General features: G+C 39.1%; 2 protein-coding genes across 2 annotated transcripts in view; one reads left to right on the top strand and one right to left on the bottom strand.

Moving 5' to 3' along the window:
* LOC307136653 (CAP-Gly domain-containing linker protein 4) overlaps positions 1 to 1343 on the bottom strand; it is a 109167-nt gene extending 107824 nt beyond the window's left edge. Inside the window, exon 1 of the mRNA XM_079833879.1 lies at positions 1212 to 1343. The gene's annotated coding sequence lies outside the window, so the exon portion shown is untranslated. The remainder of the gene's footprint in view (positions 1 to 1211) is intronic.
* A 1128-nt stretch (positions 1344 to 2471) lies between these two features.
* LOC307136736 (G-protein coupled receptor family C group 6 member A-like) overlaps positions 2472 to 16871 on the top strand; it is a gene marked incomplete at both ends in the record, with an annotated part of 22022 nt that continues 7622 nt past the window's right edge. The window contains 4 exons of the mRNA XM_079833985.1: positions 2472 to 2816; positions 10014 to 10154; positions 14654 to 14881; positions 16068 to 16252. Coding sequence (XP_079690111.1) covers positions 2472 to 2816; positions 10014 to 10154; positions 14654 to 14881; positions 16068 to 16252 — 899 coding nt within the window. The remainder of the gene's footprint in view (positions 2817 to 10013; positions 10155 to 14653; positions 14882 to 16067; positions 16253 to 16871) is intronic.

The raw sequence follows: 16871 nt of genomic DNA, 5'->3' as shown, positions 1-16871 counted from the left end.
GAAACTGGCCTTCACTCATAAAAAGATGCCATTGAACAAATATTTAAAATATACTGTCTTTGTTTTTTTTCTTCATTCATTTGGTGATTTACTGTGAAATTATTACATTATAAAATATATAAAAAATGTGTTTTAAACAGAAAAATGTGTGAATAATCTAGTTTAAAACAGCACTAAAAGAAAGTTTACATTAAAAATATAGTATGCATACCCACTATCTAGGTACCTTTTGTATTTATTGCATAGCATATTGTGTGTTCAGGGATGACATACTGATAAGCAGACATGATATTTATGACTGGATGTAACTTTTGAAACGTTGCGGTAAAAGTGGCTTCTCCTACGGATTTTGTCCCATCAGTGTGGCTCTCCTGAAAAAAATAGCAAAGAAATAGCGAAATTTTCTCTCTGTGGTCATATTTTAATATTTAGGTGTCTGTAATGAGCGTATTAACTCTAATGTGGAATTTTTCTACAATATTTATTCACTCATCATAACGGTAAAATAGGGCGTTCTAGTCAATCTCCTGCAGAATTTCCTCTCTCAATCAGTAGAAAATGTGGTTAACACCTGTTCATGCTTAGGGGGGGAAAAATACCGTCATATACCGCGAAACCAGTATAATTTAGAAAAATACTGTCTATAAATAAAAAAAATGTTGGTCATACCGCCCAGCACTAATCTGAATACCTCTTAAGCAAACTAACCCTTGAACATGAGCTGCTCCGGAGCAGGTTATGTTCAGAGTGAGTTGCTATGGCTACTTACCCTACATACCCTGAAAGTTACCCAGGTATGTCACATAACCTGCTTTCTGGAATACTCTGAAATTTTTCTTGTTCAGAACTCAGATGTGACTTATTGTCAAAATGACAAATTGTGCTTCTGAGTTCTGACTGACCTTTGTAACGTTAAATGTAAAACACCTTTCATACGTGTAATACCTCTTGACATAACACACAGTGCTCAAACGCACTGGATTAGCAGAGTATGAGAACCAGATTCAAGCCTGGATATGGTTCACTTTAGACTGTTATCACAAAGATGTAATACATGCATTTCTCCCCCCAGCATCTATCATGTTCGTTTACTAGAGTTATGCATAAACTGCAACAGCTTGTTGAAGGGCCATGCATCACTTCACACATCGACTGCTTCAAATACACTGCAAACACACACATGACGGGGTCGAGACGTTCTGACAAAATACCTGCTCCTCTATGAAACAGAAAAGCGCAGTTTCTCTCGGTGGGTCGCTCGCCTCGGGATCATGTTTTCATTTTATCCTCTAGTTTCAGCGCCTTCGATTTGTTCGGATTCACTTCCGACATCGTGACGTAATGCAGACGTCACTCAGCGCATGGCAGGATAACAAATCCCCTTCAGTTAAAAAAAAAAAAAATAATCCCCTTCAGTTTCAACAATAACAAACCCGATATTAATATTAAACGGCGAATTCATTGATTTAAAAAATAAAATTAATAAACATATGTGTACTATTTTACAAAAAAAAAATAAAATAAATAAATAGCACCTAGTGGGATTTTTTTTTTTTAACTATTATTGATCATATTGGAAGACAGCTTGGTTAATCCCCTTTAAATATTGTATTATTAATACAACTAAAGAAATAGGCTACATTTTAAAATGCTACCCTGTTAAATCATTAATTTCAAGATACTCTGAAATTGGTGATTTATGCTTTTTTGTAAAAGTGAGAAAGAGAAAAAAAAATATGTGTAAAAGAACTGAATTGTGGAAAATAATCAGACTAAACAACAAACGTTAACTGTAATAAAATGAAATATACAAAAATGTAAACGTATTTCATTGAAGCCATTTAGCAAGAAAGCATTTATCATTTTCATTTAGCTTAACTTGATGTACTAAAATAACTTAAATTAAAACCGGAATAAAAATTGACAAAAACTATATAGATTTATTTAAAAAAAAAACAGAAATTTTAAACATAAAAATTAAAAAATAAAAACGAATTCAAAATATTAATAAAAACTATAATCTCAATGATACTAAAATAACATGGCCAAAATTGCCCTACAAACGCAAAGGCAGTAACTTAATTTTTGGTCGAAAATGAGTTATTGATATTTTTGGGACATTCAAGACCTCCTTTATCATGTGGATAAGTATCTTGAGTCAATTCCGTTGTTTTATCGAGAAAATAATGCACTGTAAAAAATTATCGTGATTTTAACGGTATTTTACTGTAAAAATGCTTCGGTGAAAAACAGTTAATTGGTTAACAGAAAGTTTCCGTACTATATAAGGTGAATGAATGTAATAGATCTAACCTTACATTTCATTTCATTTTAAATTTACAGTTTTTGGAAGTGAAAAAGAACAAGTCATTGTGTAATTTACAGTGACAACCCGTAAATTGACATTCCCAGAATTCCCTGCGTGACACTTTGCATTTGATGTATTTTCATTGAAATAACTCAGGAATGAAATGATTCAGGAGATTGGCCGTTTCCTCCGTACCTTCTGTGACGGCCACCAGGACGCCTGGAACCAGTTCCTTGGATGGGCCGAGTACGCACAGAATTCACTCCGCCAGCCTGCCAGCCTACCACCGGCCTCACCCCGTTCCAGTGCGTACTCGGCTATCAACCTCCCCTCTTCCTGTGGTCAGGAGATCCTTCCGATGTCCCTGCAGCTGACTACTGGTTCCGGGAGAGTGAGAGGGTCTGGGACTCAGCACACCATCAACTTCAACGGGCCCTCCGCAGACGCAGGATGGCAGCCAGCCGACCTTTGCCGCTCAGAGACTCCCACTTTCCAGGTTGGGCAGAAGGTCTGGCTGTCAACCCGGGACATCAGACTGCGTCTGCAGTGCAGGAAATTGAGTCCCAGATTCGTTGGCCCCAGTGGCGGTTCTAGACCACGGTAACTAGGGGGGCCAGGCAGGGGCCACTTGTGCTTTTAGGGGGCACACGTTAACATTTATCTTAACCAGTAGTTAATTAGGTAGTTCACCTAAAAATGAAAATTCTATCACCATTTACTCACCCCCATGTCGTTCCAAATATGACTTTCTTATGTTGAACACTATTAACTTATTTATTTTATTAAACTGTTGTATAAGAGCAGTAGGCTATCGCATTTGCAGTCATGCTATTCTGGGTAGAAAAACTTGTGTGATATTGCACTCGTTACTCATGTTAATGCTTAGTCTATATCATGATGTAAATGTGAGGGCGTTTTCACACTGGCAGTTTAGTTCGAATAATTGGTAATGTGAAAGTTGTCATGACCCAGGTGAGCTGAGCTCAGGGGAACTGAATTCGAGACTGCCTGAAGGAGATGCTCTGAGCTTGGTTGCGCAAATTGCGCTCGAGCTGTGCTGCGATTCATGGGAATATGAAAGCAACAGCTAACATACGACCAGCGGGCCAGTGGCGGACCACTGGAGGCAAAGTTGGCGGCCCGCTGGCATTTTGCTCATTGTTTTCCTAGCGGACCACCAGCAGCAGCCACCACTTTTCCGACAGTGCTCCGCTGGTTTATATTACATGTTTTCTGGCCGCCCACGGACGATCCACGGGTCATATGATTCACAACTGGGTAATTTATAGTTAGATCCAATATAATATTATTTTATGCAATAATCAAAAACAAAATACACAACTGCTAATAACCATTGTATATGTATTTTATTGGATAGAGGCAACACAAATGCGTAACAAGCTAAACAAATGGAAATAAACATAAAATAACTAAACATTATGGTAGCCTATTCAAAATATGTACTTTTGTTTTTTTTATTTATATTATATATATATATATATATATATATATATATATATATATATATATATATATATATATATATATATATATATATATATATATATATATATATATATATATATATATATATATATACATATATATATAGGCTATATATATATAAACAGGATACATAATATTGTATTTTATATTATAAGATTAAGGACTCGGGTGCGCAAGAAAAGTAACCTGCACATGCATTTTATCAGATGACGATGTATTTAGTTCAATAAAACACATGTAGGCTAAGGGATGATAGTGTTGATGATTTACCTTGGATACGAGCGAGAGGGAGCCTGCGGTGTATTCGCGGTTTAGAATGCGCTCTGACGCGGACCACAACAAACGTGCCCAGTGTAAAAACGCTCTGAGACTAAAACTCAAACGGGCATTTTTGCCGCATATCTTGAATTTTATGGACATTCTAACTAAGAAGCACTGAAATGGTTTGGTTAACAACATTCTAACTAATACAGGTTTTGGAACAACACGAGGGTGAGTTACATTAGGTGTTTTTATTTTCTTTTTGGGGGAACTAACCCTTTAACTTATTGCCGGATTATTGGAAGTCTTTTTTATTTGGCCATATACTGTATCACTCTGCAGTCTCTACACGTGAAGTAAAATCATTTTAAGTTCATTTATTTATTTGAAAAGTAATGTATCTGTAATATGATCATGCATGCTCAATTTATAAAAGTAAAACTAAACCATTTATTTTACATGTTTTGTAGCCTTCCTGCTCTCTGTTAGCGGACTCTTCGCAAAGTTAGCATGGACATAAAAACAAACATCTAATACTCTAAGCAACACTGGACAATTGGATAAAATAATATTATTTCTCGCTATATGTGAACAAGACTGAAATTACATTATTTTCTGTATCTTTTCTCGGGTAGCCTATGCCTATCTGTCATATTCGCACATGAATGGTTCTTTCATTGCGTTGGTCATAATTTATCTTTGGCTGCATCTTCCTAATTCGGAATATGATCAAAGACATATGTGTTCAGTTAGAAATTAGAAATTTTGAAAAAATATATATTAACTACAAGTAGGCTAAATGAACCAAATGACTGAATGGAATTCAAAGTCGTCAAGTCAGTAAAATTAATCTACAGTAGCTATCACTGCTGCGTATGGGTAAAGTTACACACAACACAACGTGTATAAAGAGAGCTTATTTTATCTATAATCAAGTGCGTAGCAACCATTATAGCCCGTGTTTTACAACTATTTGAGCGAATGCAGACTGAGTGACGAATCATTCATAAACAGACTACTTGCGTCCCACAGCGAGCAGCCTCCTCATTGCTTCTCTGCATTGGTTATGACACAATAAAGTGCTCTTTTCATCACTCACCGCCACAGCAAAAACCGCACATTGCAACCAGTTTAACCAGTTTTTTGTTTGGTGCGATATGATTCCAAATTTACGGGGGCCAGAAGGGGGGCCAAGCTTGTTGACACAGGGGCACCGGCCCCCCTGGCCACCCCCCTAGAACCGCCACTGGTTGGCCCCTTTACCATCCTGCAGCAGATCAATCCTGTCACCTACAAGCTCCAACTCCCACCACAGTACCGTATTCACCCCACGTTCCATGTGTCACTCCTTAAAGGGTTAGTTCACCCAAAAATGAAAATTCTGTCATTATTGACTTACCCTCATGTCGTTCGACACCCGTAAGACCTCCGTTCATCTTCAGAACACAAATGAAGATATTTTAGTTGAAATCCGATGGCTCAGAAAGGCCTCCATTGGCACAATGCACTTTACACTCTCAAGACCCATAAAAGGCACTAAAGACGTCGTTACAAAGTCCATCTCACTACAGTGCTTCTACAATAACTTTATAAAGCGACGAGAATAGTTTTTGTGAGCAAAAAAAACCTAAATAACGACTTATATAGTGATGACTGATTTCAAAATAATGCATCATGAAGCTTCAAAGCGTTATGAATCAGCGAGTCGAATCATGATTCGGATCGCGTGTCAAACTGCTGAAATCACGTGACTTTGGCAATTCAAACCGCTGAGTCGATTAAAATATTGATCATGTGGAAGTTACTGCCATTTGCCTTGGTCTGACTTCTCACTTTTTGCAGACAATACAAAGACAGTAACTTCAAAATAGGGGTCAAAAGTCAAGTTTGAGCTCAAGATTTTTTTATGTAGATCATCTAATTGACAGATTTCCAGTGTCCTACCTCTAATAATTTGGCCGGACAGAAGAGGTTTGATCTGGTGAAACTGGTAAGTAAAACAGGGAATTTTCAGGCTTGCCTTTGACTATCGAGTCATGCAATCAATGTGAGGTTTCACGTCTCAGAGGTTTTACAAAAAAACATATCTTACCATCTTTTAGGGGAAATACTCAACGGTACTTTGAGGACAGTAAATATGTCTTTTTAAACAGATTAAGTGACATACTTTAAACGCCAGCAGGTCATTCCCAACGTCATTACTGAACTCTCTGGCTTTGTCTATCATAGGCAGAAATATGCTGTCAGCTACACTGTACCAAGTGCATGTCCTCTTAATTTGCAGTGCTCCAAAATTAAAATTAAAATAATTTTCATATAATGGCCGATAACAGATAACTGCCAATATTAAAATTCAAAACATATTTTATCATTTTATAAAATAGATCATTAAAACAGTAAATACTAGAGTTTAATTTGGAGATTACATTTGACAGTGTTACATTTTTAGTGTGTTTTTTTTTAAAGATTAACAGTGTTTGAGAGTTAGAGTTGACAGTGGTAGTTGTAAATATGTAAATAAGGGAAGTGAGCATGCACAATTACTGATTTGAAAACAATAAACTACTAAATATGTTCTGCCCTACAAAGGCAAAAAGGCAGTAACTTGATTTTCATTTTCGAACAAAAATTAAGATACTTTTTGTAGGGCAGTTTTGGCCGTGTTATTTTAGTATCATTGAGATACTAATTACAGTTTTTATTAATATTTTGAATTTGTTTTTATTTTAAATTGTGTTTTCAATTTCTGTTTTTTATATATATATATATATATACATATATATATATATATATATATATATATATATATATATATATATATATATATATATATATATATATATATAAATCTATATAGTTTTTGTACATTTTTATTCCTGTTTTAATTTGAGTTATTTTAGTACGGCCAAATTAAAAATCTTTAAAGTAATTTTTCTCAGTTCCACACTCTAGCGAGTTAAGGTCTTTTGCCTTTGTAGGGCAGAAAATATTTAGTAGTTTATTGTTATCAAATCAATAATTGTGCATGCTCACTATAACACCACTGTCAACTCTAACTCTCAAATACTGTCTACTCCAAATTAAACTCTAGTATTTACTGTTTTAATTATCTATTTTATATCTTTTTTTCATAATATCATAAAATGATACAAAATATGTTTTGAATTTTAATATTGGCAGTTATCCTTTATCGGCCATTATATGAAAATTATTCGAATTTGAATTTTGGAGCACTGCAAATTAAGAGGACATGCTCTACTTGGTACAGTGTAGCTGACAGCATATTTCTGCCTATGATATACAAAGCCAGAAAGTTCAGTAATGACGTTGGGAATTACCTGCTGGCGTTTAAAGTATGTCACTTAATCTGTTTAAAAAGACATATTTACTGTACTCAAAGTACCCTTGAGTATTTCCCCTAAAAGATGGTAAGACAAGTTCACAAACATGCTTTTGTGTAAAACCTCTGAACCATGCAACATCACATTGATTGCATGACTTGATAGTCAAAGGTTGCGCCAGCGCCAGTTCAAACCTCTTCTGTCCAGAGTGAATAAATAATGAAATATAAACGGATAAAATATTCTGAAATATAACTATCCACAATTTGACTAACCCACACCTTGCTTACTTGAACTATGTTGATTCCAAAAAATGCATCCAGGAGCAAGTTCAGCCAACCCAGTATGTTCATGGTTAACATTCGCAACAGAGAGACGATTCGATGAGTCACCATGGAAATGGATGCTAATAAAAAAATAAACATTACCTTGTTTTCATGATGCTATCTTTATATAGCGATATATATATATATATATATATATATATATATATATATATATATATATATATATATATATATATATATATATATAATGTGCACAATCTGTCACGCCCACTGGAGCCTCTTCAATAGGGCACGAATGCACTCAACACCTCTGAAGTAAACTAACCCTGGAACAGAACCTGCTCCGGACCAGGTTATGTTCAGAGAATAAGTTGCTATGGCTACTTACATTACATGTAACCTGCTTTCTGTAATAGGAGTTTGTTTTCTTGTTTACCTAGTTTTCTAATCTCTAGCTGGGTCTCATTTCGAAAGGCTGCGTCCTCCAGAGGTCGCATTCGAAGGCTGCATGCGTCATCAAGGCTGTCTCATTTCAGAAAAGTAAGTAGGACACTCCGATTGCGACCTTCAAATGTGCCCTTCTTTCACAGGATATGTCAATTAGCTCATTAGTTCCCTCATTAGTTCTGGTATTTATTAGGGGATATTAAAAAGGGGTGAGATTTCTTGTCGAGTGAAAAGTAGTGATGGGCAGGCCGAGGCTTTGTGGAAGCACTGAAACAGTTGAAGCAAATGTGCCATATTGTGTAGAAGCTTCGAATCAATCTGACACCCGTCTATACGGCGACACCTAGTGGTCACTTGCATGTGTTGATCTGAAATAACCTTGACAAAAAGGAATAAGCCGACTTCTTTTTTTACATATAATTTCTCCAGCCTTTGAAACAATTCTCTCACAAGGGACACTTGTTGCTGGCATGCACAAATATTTTTTAGCAAGTACATACAAATGAGGGAAAATCACTGCTATCACAAAATCAGGTTCATACAGATGTGTGACTGTGTGGTTTGTTCCCGCCCCTTTCAATCAAACGCAGTTTCTATGGCGCCACCTGATGAAACACTTTGAAGCTTAATTTAGCCATGATCACGTAACATGGGTGTTTCGAATCACAGTTCGGAGCAGTGTTTCGAAACATCCACGCTTAGGGATCTTGACAAAGCGCCGAAATGTCAGTTTCGGGTCAGCCATCCCTAGTGAAAAGCTGTCTCGCGATATCACCATGACGGAGCGTGAGGGTGAAATTAGCGTTGCATAACTGTACGTTCACACTGCCGCCGGCGAGAGCGTCAAAGTGGCCGGAAGTCATTCATTTTCAATGGGAGCCGGCGGCGAGCTCCGGCGAAAGCGCCGCAGCTCGTCTTGCACGATTTGGTCATCGAGGAGAGTTGAAATCAGCTCAACTTTATGGTAATGAGCTATGACGCGGTTCGGCGGCAACCAATCGGAATGTAGAAGTGCTCCGCTTGAGATGATTCCAGAGAACGCTGTCCTGGAAACTTTGGTTCCGACCACATTAGTTCCCAAGCAAAATGGAAAAGAGGTTGATCATTGCTGTGGCGGCGTGAGAGAAATAAGATAAGAAGAGAGATAAGAAGGCGTGCAACATTATTTATAGGCAATATTTTCGCTCTAGAACGCTTGTTTTAAACCATTTAAACCAACGCTTGATCAGATTTTTTTTTTAACTTTCACATTTAAATGATTTCATGAGGTTAACTTATACGGTTAAACCCTACCTCTGGTCAGTCAGCACAAATGCAGATCAACATGATTGTTTGCTTTGCAGCCCCTTTAAATAAAGTAAAAAAAAAAAAAGACCAAGCATTCGATAAACATCAGAGCGTCAGCGTGTCCACAAATCTTTCTACAGCGTCGATGGCAGGGCGACCAGAGCGAAGTTTGACGCTCTCGCCGGCGGCAGTGTGAATGCACAGTAAGCCAGTGCCACCGCTACGTTTGCACCGCCTCAGCGGTCGAGACACAGACAGAGTATGTGCAATCGCGAATTAGAATGCATAAAACGCGAAAGTAAAATGCAAGCACCCCAGTGCGTGCAAAATTAGGCTACAAACAATAGCCTGTCTCCCAATAAAATTGCTATCATAGGCTGGGATGCAGGGACGGATTGGTAATCTGTGCGTTCTGGAAAAGTCCAGAACGGCCGTCCAACTGAGGGCCGTCGCCCGGCCGTCGGCAAAAAAAAAAAAAAAAAAAAGTCTATGGCTAGCAGAAAACGTAAGGAGAAGGTGGATGGGGAAAAAGTTTCCAAGTCTCTCGAGTCGAGACTACTGGCTTTTTGGTTGCAGTGCAACTGCCAGCACACTACATCACTTAGCCACACTGAGACTGTAGAGGACCAGCAAGTGGAAGCTGAGCCTGAGCTTCCACAGCCTGGTCATGATGAGGAGGGACAGACAGAGTTAACTTCACACCAGCAAGAGGTCCTGGTAAATGCCAGTAGTAGCAGGACACATTATAATAGGCTGCCTTTATCCCTATCTTAGTGAATTGCAGAGTCAGCTAGCTATCAACATGGGTGTGCATGGGGTGGAATGTGTATTTGTTTTAACCGAATCGGCACGGGCGTCACTGCTCGGTGCATGAATTTACATGGAGAATACACAATATAAAAATAAATAAAACTTGCGCGAAAATTAATGTGTGTGTGTGTGTGTGGGAGAGGTGCGGGCGCGATGCGGCGATCGAACAGTGGAAACATAAAAACAATACATACTCCGTCATTTTGTTCATACAGGACATCATTCAAACTGCAAAGTGTTTGCTTATATTTGTGTACACTCGTAATAAAACAAAACATTGTGCTTTTGTCAAACTGAACTCTTGTCAAACTGTAACCTACTGTCATCTAACACACACACACACACACAGTTTAAAAGCAAAAAATATGTATCCAACCCCATTTAAAAACAGTCTGTAGGTGTCATCTTTTGGACATTCATCTTCGTATTGCATTAGTTTTCATTTCTTTCATTCACTTTGTTGTATATGAGAGGTTGTAGTGATGAGCTCACATTTTCTGCTAGAATGAAGACTAAGGTATTGAATTAAACGGGAAAACATCAGGCATGCATTGCTACCACTCTAAACGTGCTAACATACAAGGAAGGGGGCTAAATAATTGACAACTTTTGTTTAACCAAAAAATCCTAGCTTGCACTTTCTGTCTGTCTTCCATCAGAGTGCAGTTTTTCCTTGTCTTTGGAATTGGCACAATGTGGTGGTTGTTTGTGAAAGCTTCACAGATAAAATTAATAGGGCCTAGCCATTTTCATCATTTCACACCCTTAATATAAATCAAAGTTTGTTATCATCATTGGTTTTGAGATGTTACTCGTTGTGAATACCTTGTCTGATAGTCTGACAGTATTGTGGCATAGTACATCCTGGCTAGTGTCTGTTGCGCACGGCTAAGGGCGAATGGCCGGATGATGGGCCTATTTGGGAGAAAGTCCAGGGCTGTTTTTTAGCCCCAGTCCGTCCCTGCTGGGATGTGTAGTTGTAACCATCTCTTAGCTCTGGTCTCTGTTTGCACTTTGAATATTGAGAGAGTACTTTGATTATGGTTGCACTTATTGTTTGCACTTAACAAGACAAAGAAAAAAAAACTATTTTTGTTATTTATACTGTTTTCATTTCTATGTTCAATTTGTGGAAAGGAGTTTACATTTACATTTATGCATTTAGCAGACGCTTTTATCCAAAGAGTTGAATTAGGAGGTCACACACAGCCTCAATTAGAAGTTCAGGAAGCTCATAGATCATGTTCAGTAAGGTCTGAAGAGACTCAGGGGAGAAGCCAGACAGTTGAGTTTGTGGCAAAACCTTTTACAGTGCTTGAGTATTCTTGTCTTTTTAATGCATATGATAAGTCATACACAGAAAGTACTGAAATTACATTAATTACAAGATGATTAGTTACTTAAAACATTTCAAAATGCCCCTGCAGACCATTTTTCCAGTCATAAATTGTGTCATTGAGGATTTCTTAATAATATTGTGCAAAAATCTCGTCTCGTCCTCGTGAACCCAATCTTGTGTCTAGTCTTGTGTCGTGAGCTAGGTCTCTTGTCACACCCCTAGTATTTATACTCCCTGTTTTAGTTCAATCCTTTGTCCTGTCTCGTCTCTGATTTAATGTGGTTGCGTTCTCATGTGTTGGATTAATTATTAAAGACTGTTTCTTTGGACTACCTTAAGGACCACTAGTCGGCCCAACGACGGAATCCAATGGTGTGGGTGAAGATATAACGCGTGTAGGTCTTTTGAGCGCTTCTGTGAAGTTCACTTAATTTTTTAGAATTTAGTTTCAATTTTACTTTAGTTCTGTGCTTAATCTGACTCCAATAATCATAAATATTTGTTATATATTGTTACTTAGATCTTTGCTTATTCTGGGTAGCCAGTACTTTCAATTATTTGTTCATTAGGGACCCAATGTCTCACAGAGTCACACTGGCCGGGTTACTGGGTTGTAATTTGACCTATCCTGGACACAGATTTCTGGTAACATAGCCTCCTCATAATCTATTGGAAATAATGATTTCAGGAGAGCCCAGAATGAATCAAAAATAACATTTTAATTGTCAGGTAAAACTGTATTATGCCAATTACATAATTAAAGGGGTCATATGATGTGATTTCTTGTTTTCCTTTCTCTTTAGTGTTTGTGCATGTATAAGTTCTGCAGAGTTACAAAGCTCAAAGTCTCAAACCCAAAGAGATATTCTTTGTAAAAGTTAAGGCTCAGCCACAACTTCCTAAAACACTTCGTTCAAACACACCCCCACAAATCTACATCAGTCTGTGGGGGCAGAGTTTCATAACACCGCCCAAATGTACACGCAAAGAAAGGCGGCATAACTTTTATTCTTGCTGTTGTTGTTATCGCTGGCGCTGCCATGTTGTGGAGACGCTGTGTTTTTCGCTGCGAAAGCCAAACTACTTTGTTTGGCCTTCCAAAAGAGGGGACAATTACAAACAGGGGCTAAGCTTTAGTTACAACACTGTTCCAGAACAGTACAACCCAAATATTCCACTGTGTGCTGTGCATTTTGCAGAGGACTGTTTCCAGAACCTGGGAGAGTACAGACCGTTTCTACATCTTTGTCGTTTCTACGATAACAAATGCAAACTTACCAATCTGATACTTTCTGAAACTGCTTCGGTCCTAAAAGTGCAGCCTCCGGTATTGCAGGCATATAATATTGGGTCGCACTGGCAACGTTGATAGATCAGCTTGGACATTTGCATCATCCGAATCAGATTCGTGCTCAAATTGATAAGGTAGGATCGACATTATCATCTGTCAGTATTGCATTGCTTTGGGAGCTGATGTTCCAAATATGGCAAGACGCTTCAGGTATTCGGGCCAATCACGATGCACTGGATCGCTGGCCAATCAGAGCACACCACGCTTTTCAGAACGATGAGCTTTGTAAAAATCTACATGTTTCACAAAGGAGGGGCATAGATGGGCAACAATAATGTACAATATGTGTAAAAGAATATTTTTTTTTTAACCTTAAAGACCCAGTGAACCGGAAGTTGCAACTGATTTTATTTCAGTGCTGTGATGTGTTTCCAAGCGAAACGGAATATTGAATAGAGGGCAGGGTTTCACTTCAGCGTTCCTCCTCTCCATCTCAGGCTCATAGCAGACTAACGGTTGGAGGGGAGTGGTTAAGGATATTCAAACCCAAGCCGGCGCATAGTCGTCATCAGAAAGGGAACGCCATTCAAGACCGGAAGTTACTTTTCAGATTTTGATTAAAGATTACCACGGCAAACAATTTTTTTATGTGTATTAACTTGCACGGATTAATTGTTCACTCTAAGATCTGTAATGTGGGCTAACAAAGTAAATAAGATCGATTTTGATTTCATGAGAACTTTAAACCGCATAAACACATTGCACCAAAACCAAATACACAAAATAATGTTCTTTTTAAAACTATCATGTGACCCCTTTAAAACATTAGGAGCCAATTCAGAAATAATAAATACATAACATCAATTGCTTAATGCATACATGACAGTGGAGACACACAGTGTGCACTGTCTGGGGGTTTTCTGGCTACAGAGTTCCCAAAAGACTGCTCTGCCACTTTCTCGTAAATACAACAAAAGAACAAAAGAGTTGTAAATATTTTCTATATAGATATTTTTTTAATTGTGTTGGGCCCATTCATGTACCCCAAAAGGTTACGCCTAGTTTCGGTGAAGAGGAGCCATGGTATCTTGAAGAGACACCACCCAGAAAGGAGAAAATAATTCTCTAAAGTTTTCAATCTTTCTCATAATACCAGTGACTGCAGTGAAATTGAGACCATTTTAATTGCACTGGGACATTTAAAATGATACCAAACATGAAAGGGAAAAACAATAGATTTACAACATGCATATATTTTATATTGACATTCTTATTGAACTTTCCATGACTTACGTCGGGGGGGATGGAGAGGGAGCAGGTAAAGGAGGGCTCATAGATGGGTGAGAAGAGCAATCTGGGCAAGGCAGTGTCTTTGAGATCATCTCTCCAGATTAGTGAGTTTTTATTGCAGGGTGTTTGATATAATCTTCTGTCTTAGCAGGAAAACCAGTCGTACAGTATTCCTTTCTTCGTCCTGTGCACAACTTATATCCATCTGCGACTAAAGACAGGACCAAAACAGTTTATTTGCAGTGTTTTTTTCCCTTTTTGTTTCTTTTATTTTCCATGGACCTACCATACGTCCAGCAGTACTGTCTGGAGCAGGAAGGAAAGAGTCTCGAGGACCAGACAAGAATATTTTTTTAACTGGCGCACCGCACCAACTTCCCCGACTGCTCGCTAGGTGTTTTTTACTACTCCAGCCTGCAGGAGCGGTCCAAAGTACACCTGCCCGTGGCTGTTCCTCGGAAGGACTTTGCTGCATTCGTGGAGTAGGTGCTGGACAATAATTCCCCGTTCATCACTGGCCTAGCTGATGACGACACTAGCCCCACTCCACATCCAGAGACCAGCCGTCCACCGCCTGTGTGCTGCACAGTGGAGTTGCGAGAGCCCATCGCAGACTGTGGAGATCGGCCTGTCGCGATGGACGAGCCCAAGCTTGCAATGAGGCCGAAGAATGACATTACCCCAGAGCCTGAGCCACATGAAGAGTCTGACCAGGTACCTTGCCAAGGTGGTGCTTGTGGAGTTTGAGGGCTTGGAGGGAAGCCCTGCCCACAACCCTGCCACTGTGGAGGTGAATTATATGGAAATTATTGGGAAGAATTATTGGAGGTGTTTGAGGACGATAATGATAACCCCAGCTGATCCCGTCCAGCTCTAAATCTCTGGTTTCCCCACTTTCTTCCAGCCCCAAAACCTTCCTTCCAGCCCCAAATCTCCAGTTTCTCCGCCGGTTCTGTGCTCCCTCTCCCACCTCCTCTTCCAAGATCAGCCAGCTCCTCAGCCCCGCCTCTGCTGGTCCCCTTCAGCCCCTCTGCATCTCCTACAACTTTTTTGTGATGAACTGCCTTAGAGCTTCAGCCCATTAGTGAGGTTCCCCTGGCTCCGCTTCCAGCCTATGAGCCTGTCACGCCACTGTGGCCTGTCAACCTGTCGGCATCGCCTTGGCTCCTCCCTCCCTCGACTCCACCGGAAACCTTCGTCCTGACCATACTTGGCCTTCACCATAGACTGTAAAAATTATGGATGTGGTGTCCGTGATGTCACCCATAGGTTTCTGAAGAGAGTTTTTGAAGCCTCAAAGTCGGCCATTGCCATTTTGGCAGCGCGTCACTCCCGTCAACAGAAAATGGGCAAAGAGGTGGGACGTGGCTGAAGCTGAGGTGACATGATGACTAACAGACAGCAGACAAACGGCAATCCACCTAACTCACCATGCAATAATGGTCTTGTATAATTTCATTACCATTTATTTGTTTCCATTTCTTATGAAGGGGAGTTGACTGGGTGCGTGAGAGCACAAGATTTAAAAAGTCCACAAATAAGGGCCACCCTAACACGCATGTGGAATTTCCACACTTTTACTGAACGAATTACAGCTGCTTCAAATTTCACCTCTCAAAAGGAATGTAATGTGAGTTATTAGGATTACACAGAACCGGTCTGTGGGGGAATGATAAGGATTAAAGGCATGTTTGGCTGATGTTTGGATGTGATCCAGCAACATAATCGTTTGACACCTTTTGTGTTTTCGGTCAGAATGAGCCAGCCCCCTTTGTTCACTCCTCTTATTTAAACCATACAGAACTTCAGATTGCTTTTGTATTTTACTCTTGTAGCCAAGTAGAACATATCTCAAGAGTAACTATTGTACTCAGTCAGGTTGTCTGTCATGTATTTACAGGTCTTTTACAGGCCTTTAATGGGCATTCTTATTTTAGCTGGTTCTGGGTCTGCCTGTGAAAACCCACCAGGCATATGCGGAGCCTGGGCAGATGGGGATATACGGATAGGGGTGCTCAATTCTTGTCATTCCAAAGTACAGACACCACAGGTGCGAGAACGTCCAGAAAACTACAACTGTACAGAGTAAGTTTTTTTTCTGCCATATGTACATTTATCTATGCTTGTGGTAAGTTACCTTGCAACCTAGAAGACTTTGAGTGCTGATTTTCCAGCATCTAAGCACATTTCATTAGTTTAACGTAATAGCTAACTATCTGTAACCCAAGCACCTTTTTTAATGGGTGTTATGTTAATAACGCTGTAGAGTACACCAAATGCTACTTGATTTATGTTATTACAAATAATAATATTGTTAAAAACCTTAATATGTCAAACAATCGTATTTATATTATACATTTTGCACATTCTTGTGCTCCAGCCAATAGCCGACAAGAATGATTTGGGGGTGGAAATCATTCTTGTCAGCTATTGGCTGGAGCACTGTTTGTTGTGCTTCATGGTCCAGCCTGCACCAGTTTTTTTTTGTTGCAGTTTGTGGAGCTTAGGCGGACTACAGTGTGTTCAGGGGACAGGCAGCTAGCGGATAGCGAGGAGATGTTTGCTGTATGTGACAAAAAATGTTTTGGCCTAAAAAACACGTGACATCGCTTAGAGCACCTTTAATAATAAGATGAAGGACATGCTACTGTTTTTTTTTTCTTAAAAACTGGCATTCCAAAGCCTCCTCCTCTATTGTTACATT

This window comes from Gobio gobio (genome assembly GCF_949357685.1).
Source record: "Gobio gobio genome assembly, chromosome: 13".
In the NCBI taxonomy this organism is placed as follows: domain Eukaryota; kingdom Metazoa; phylum Chordata; class Actinopteri; order Cypriniformes; family Gobionidae; genus Gobio; species Gobio gobio.
The sequence above is the reverse complement of the archived record's forward strand: the minus strand, read 5'-3'. Positions and strand labels throughout refer to the sequence as shown.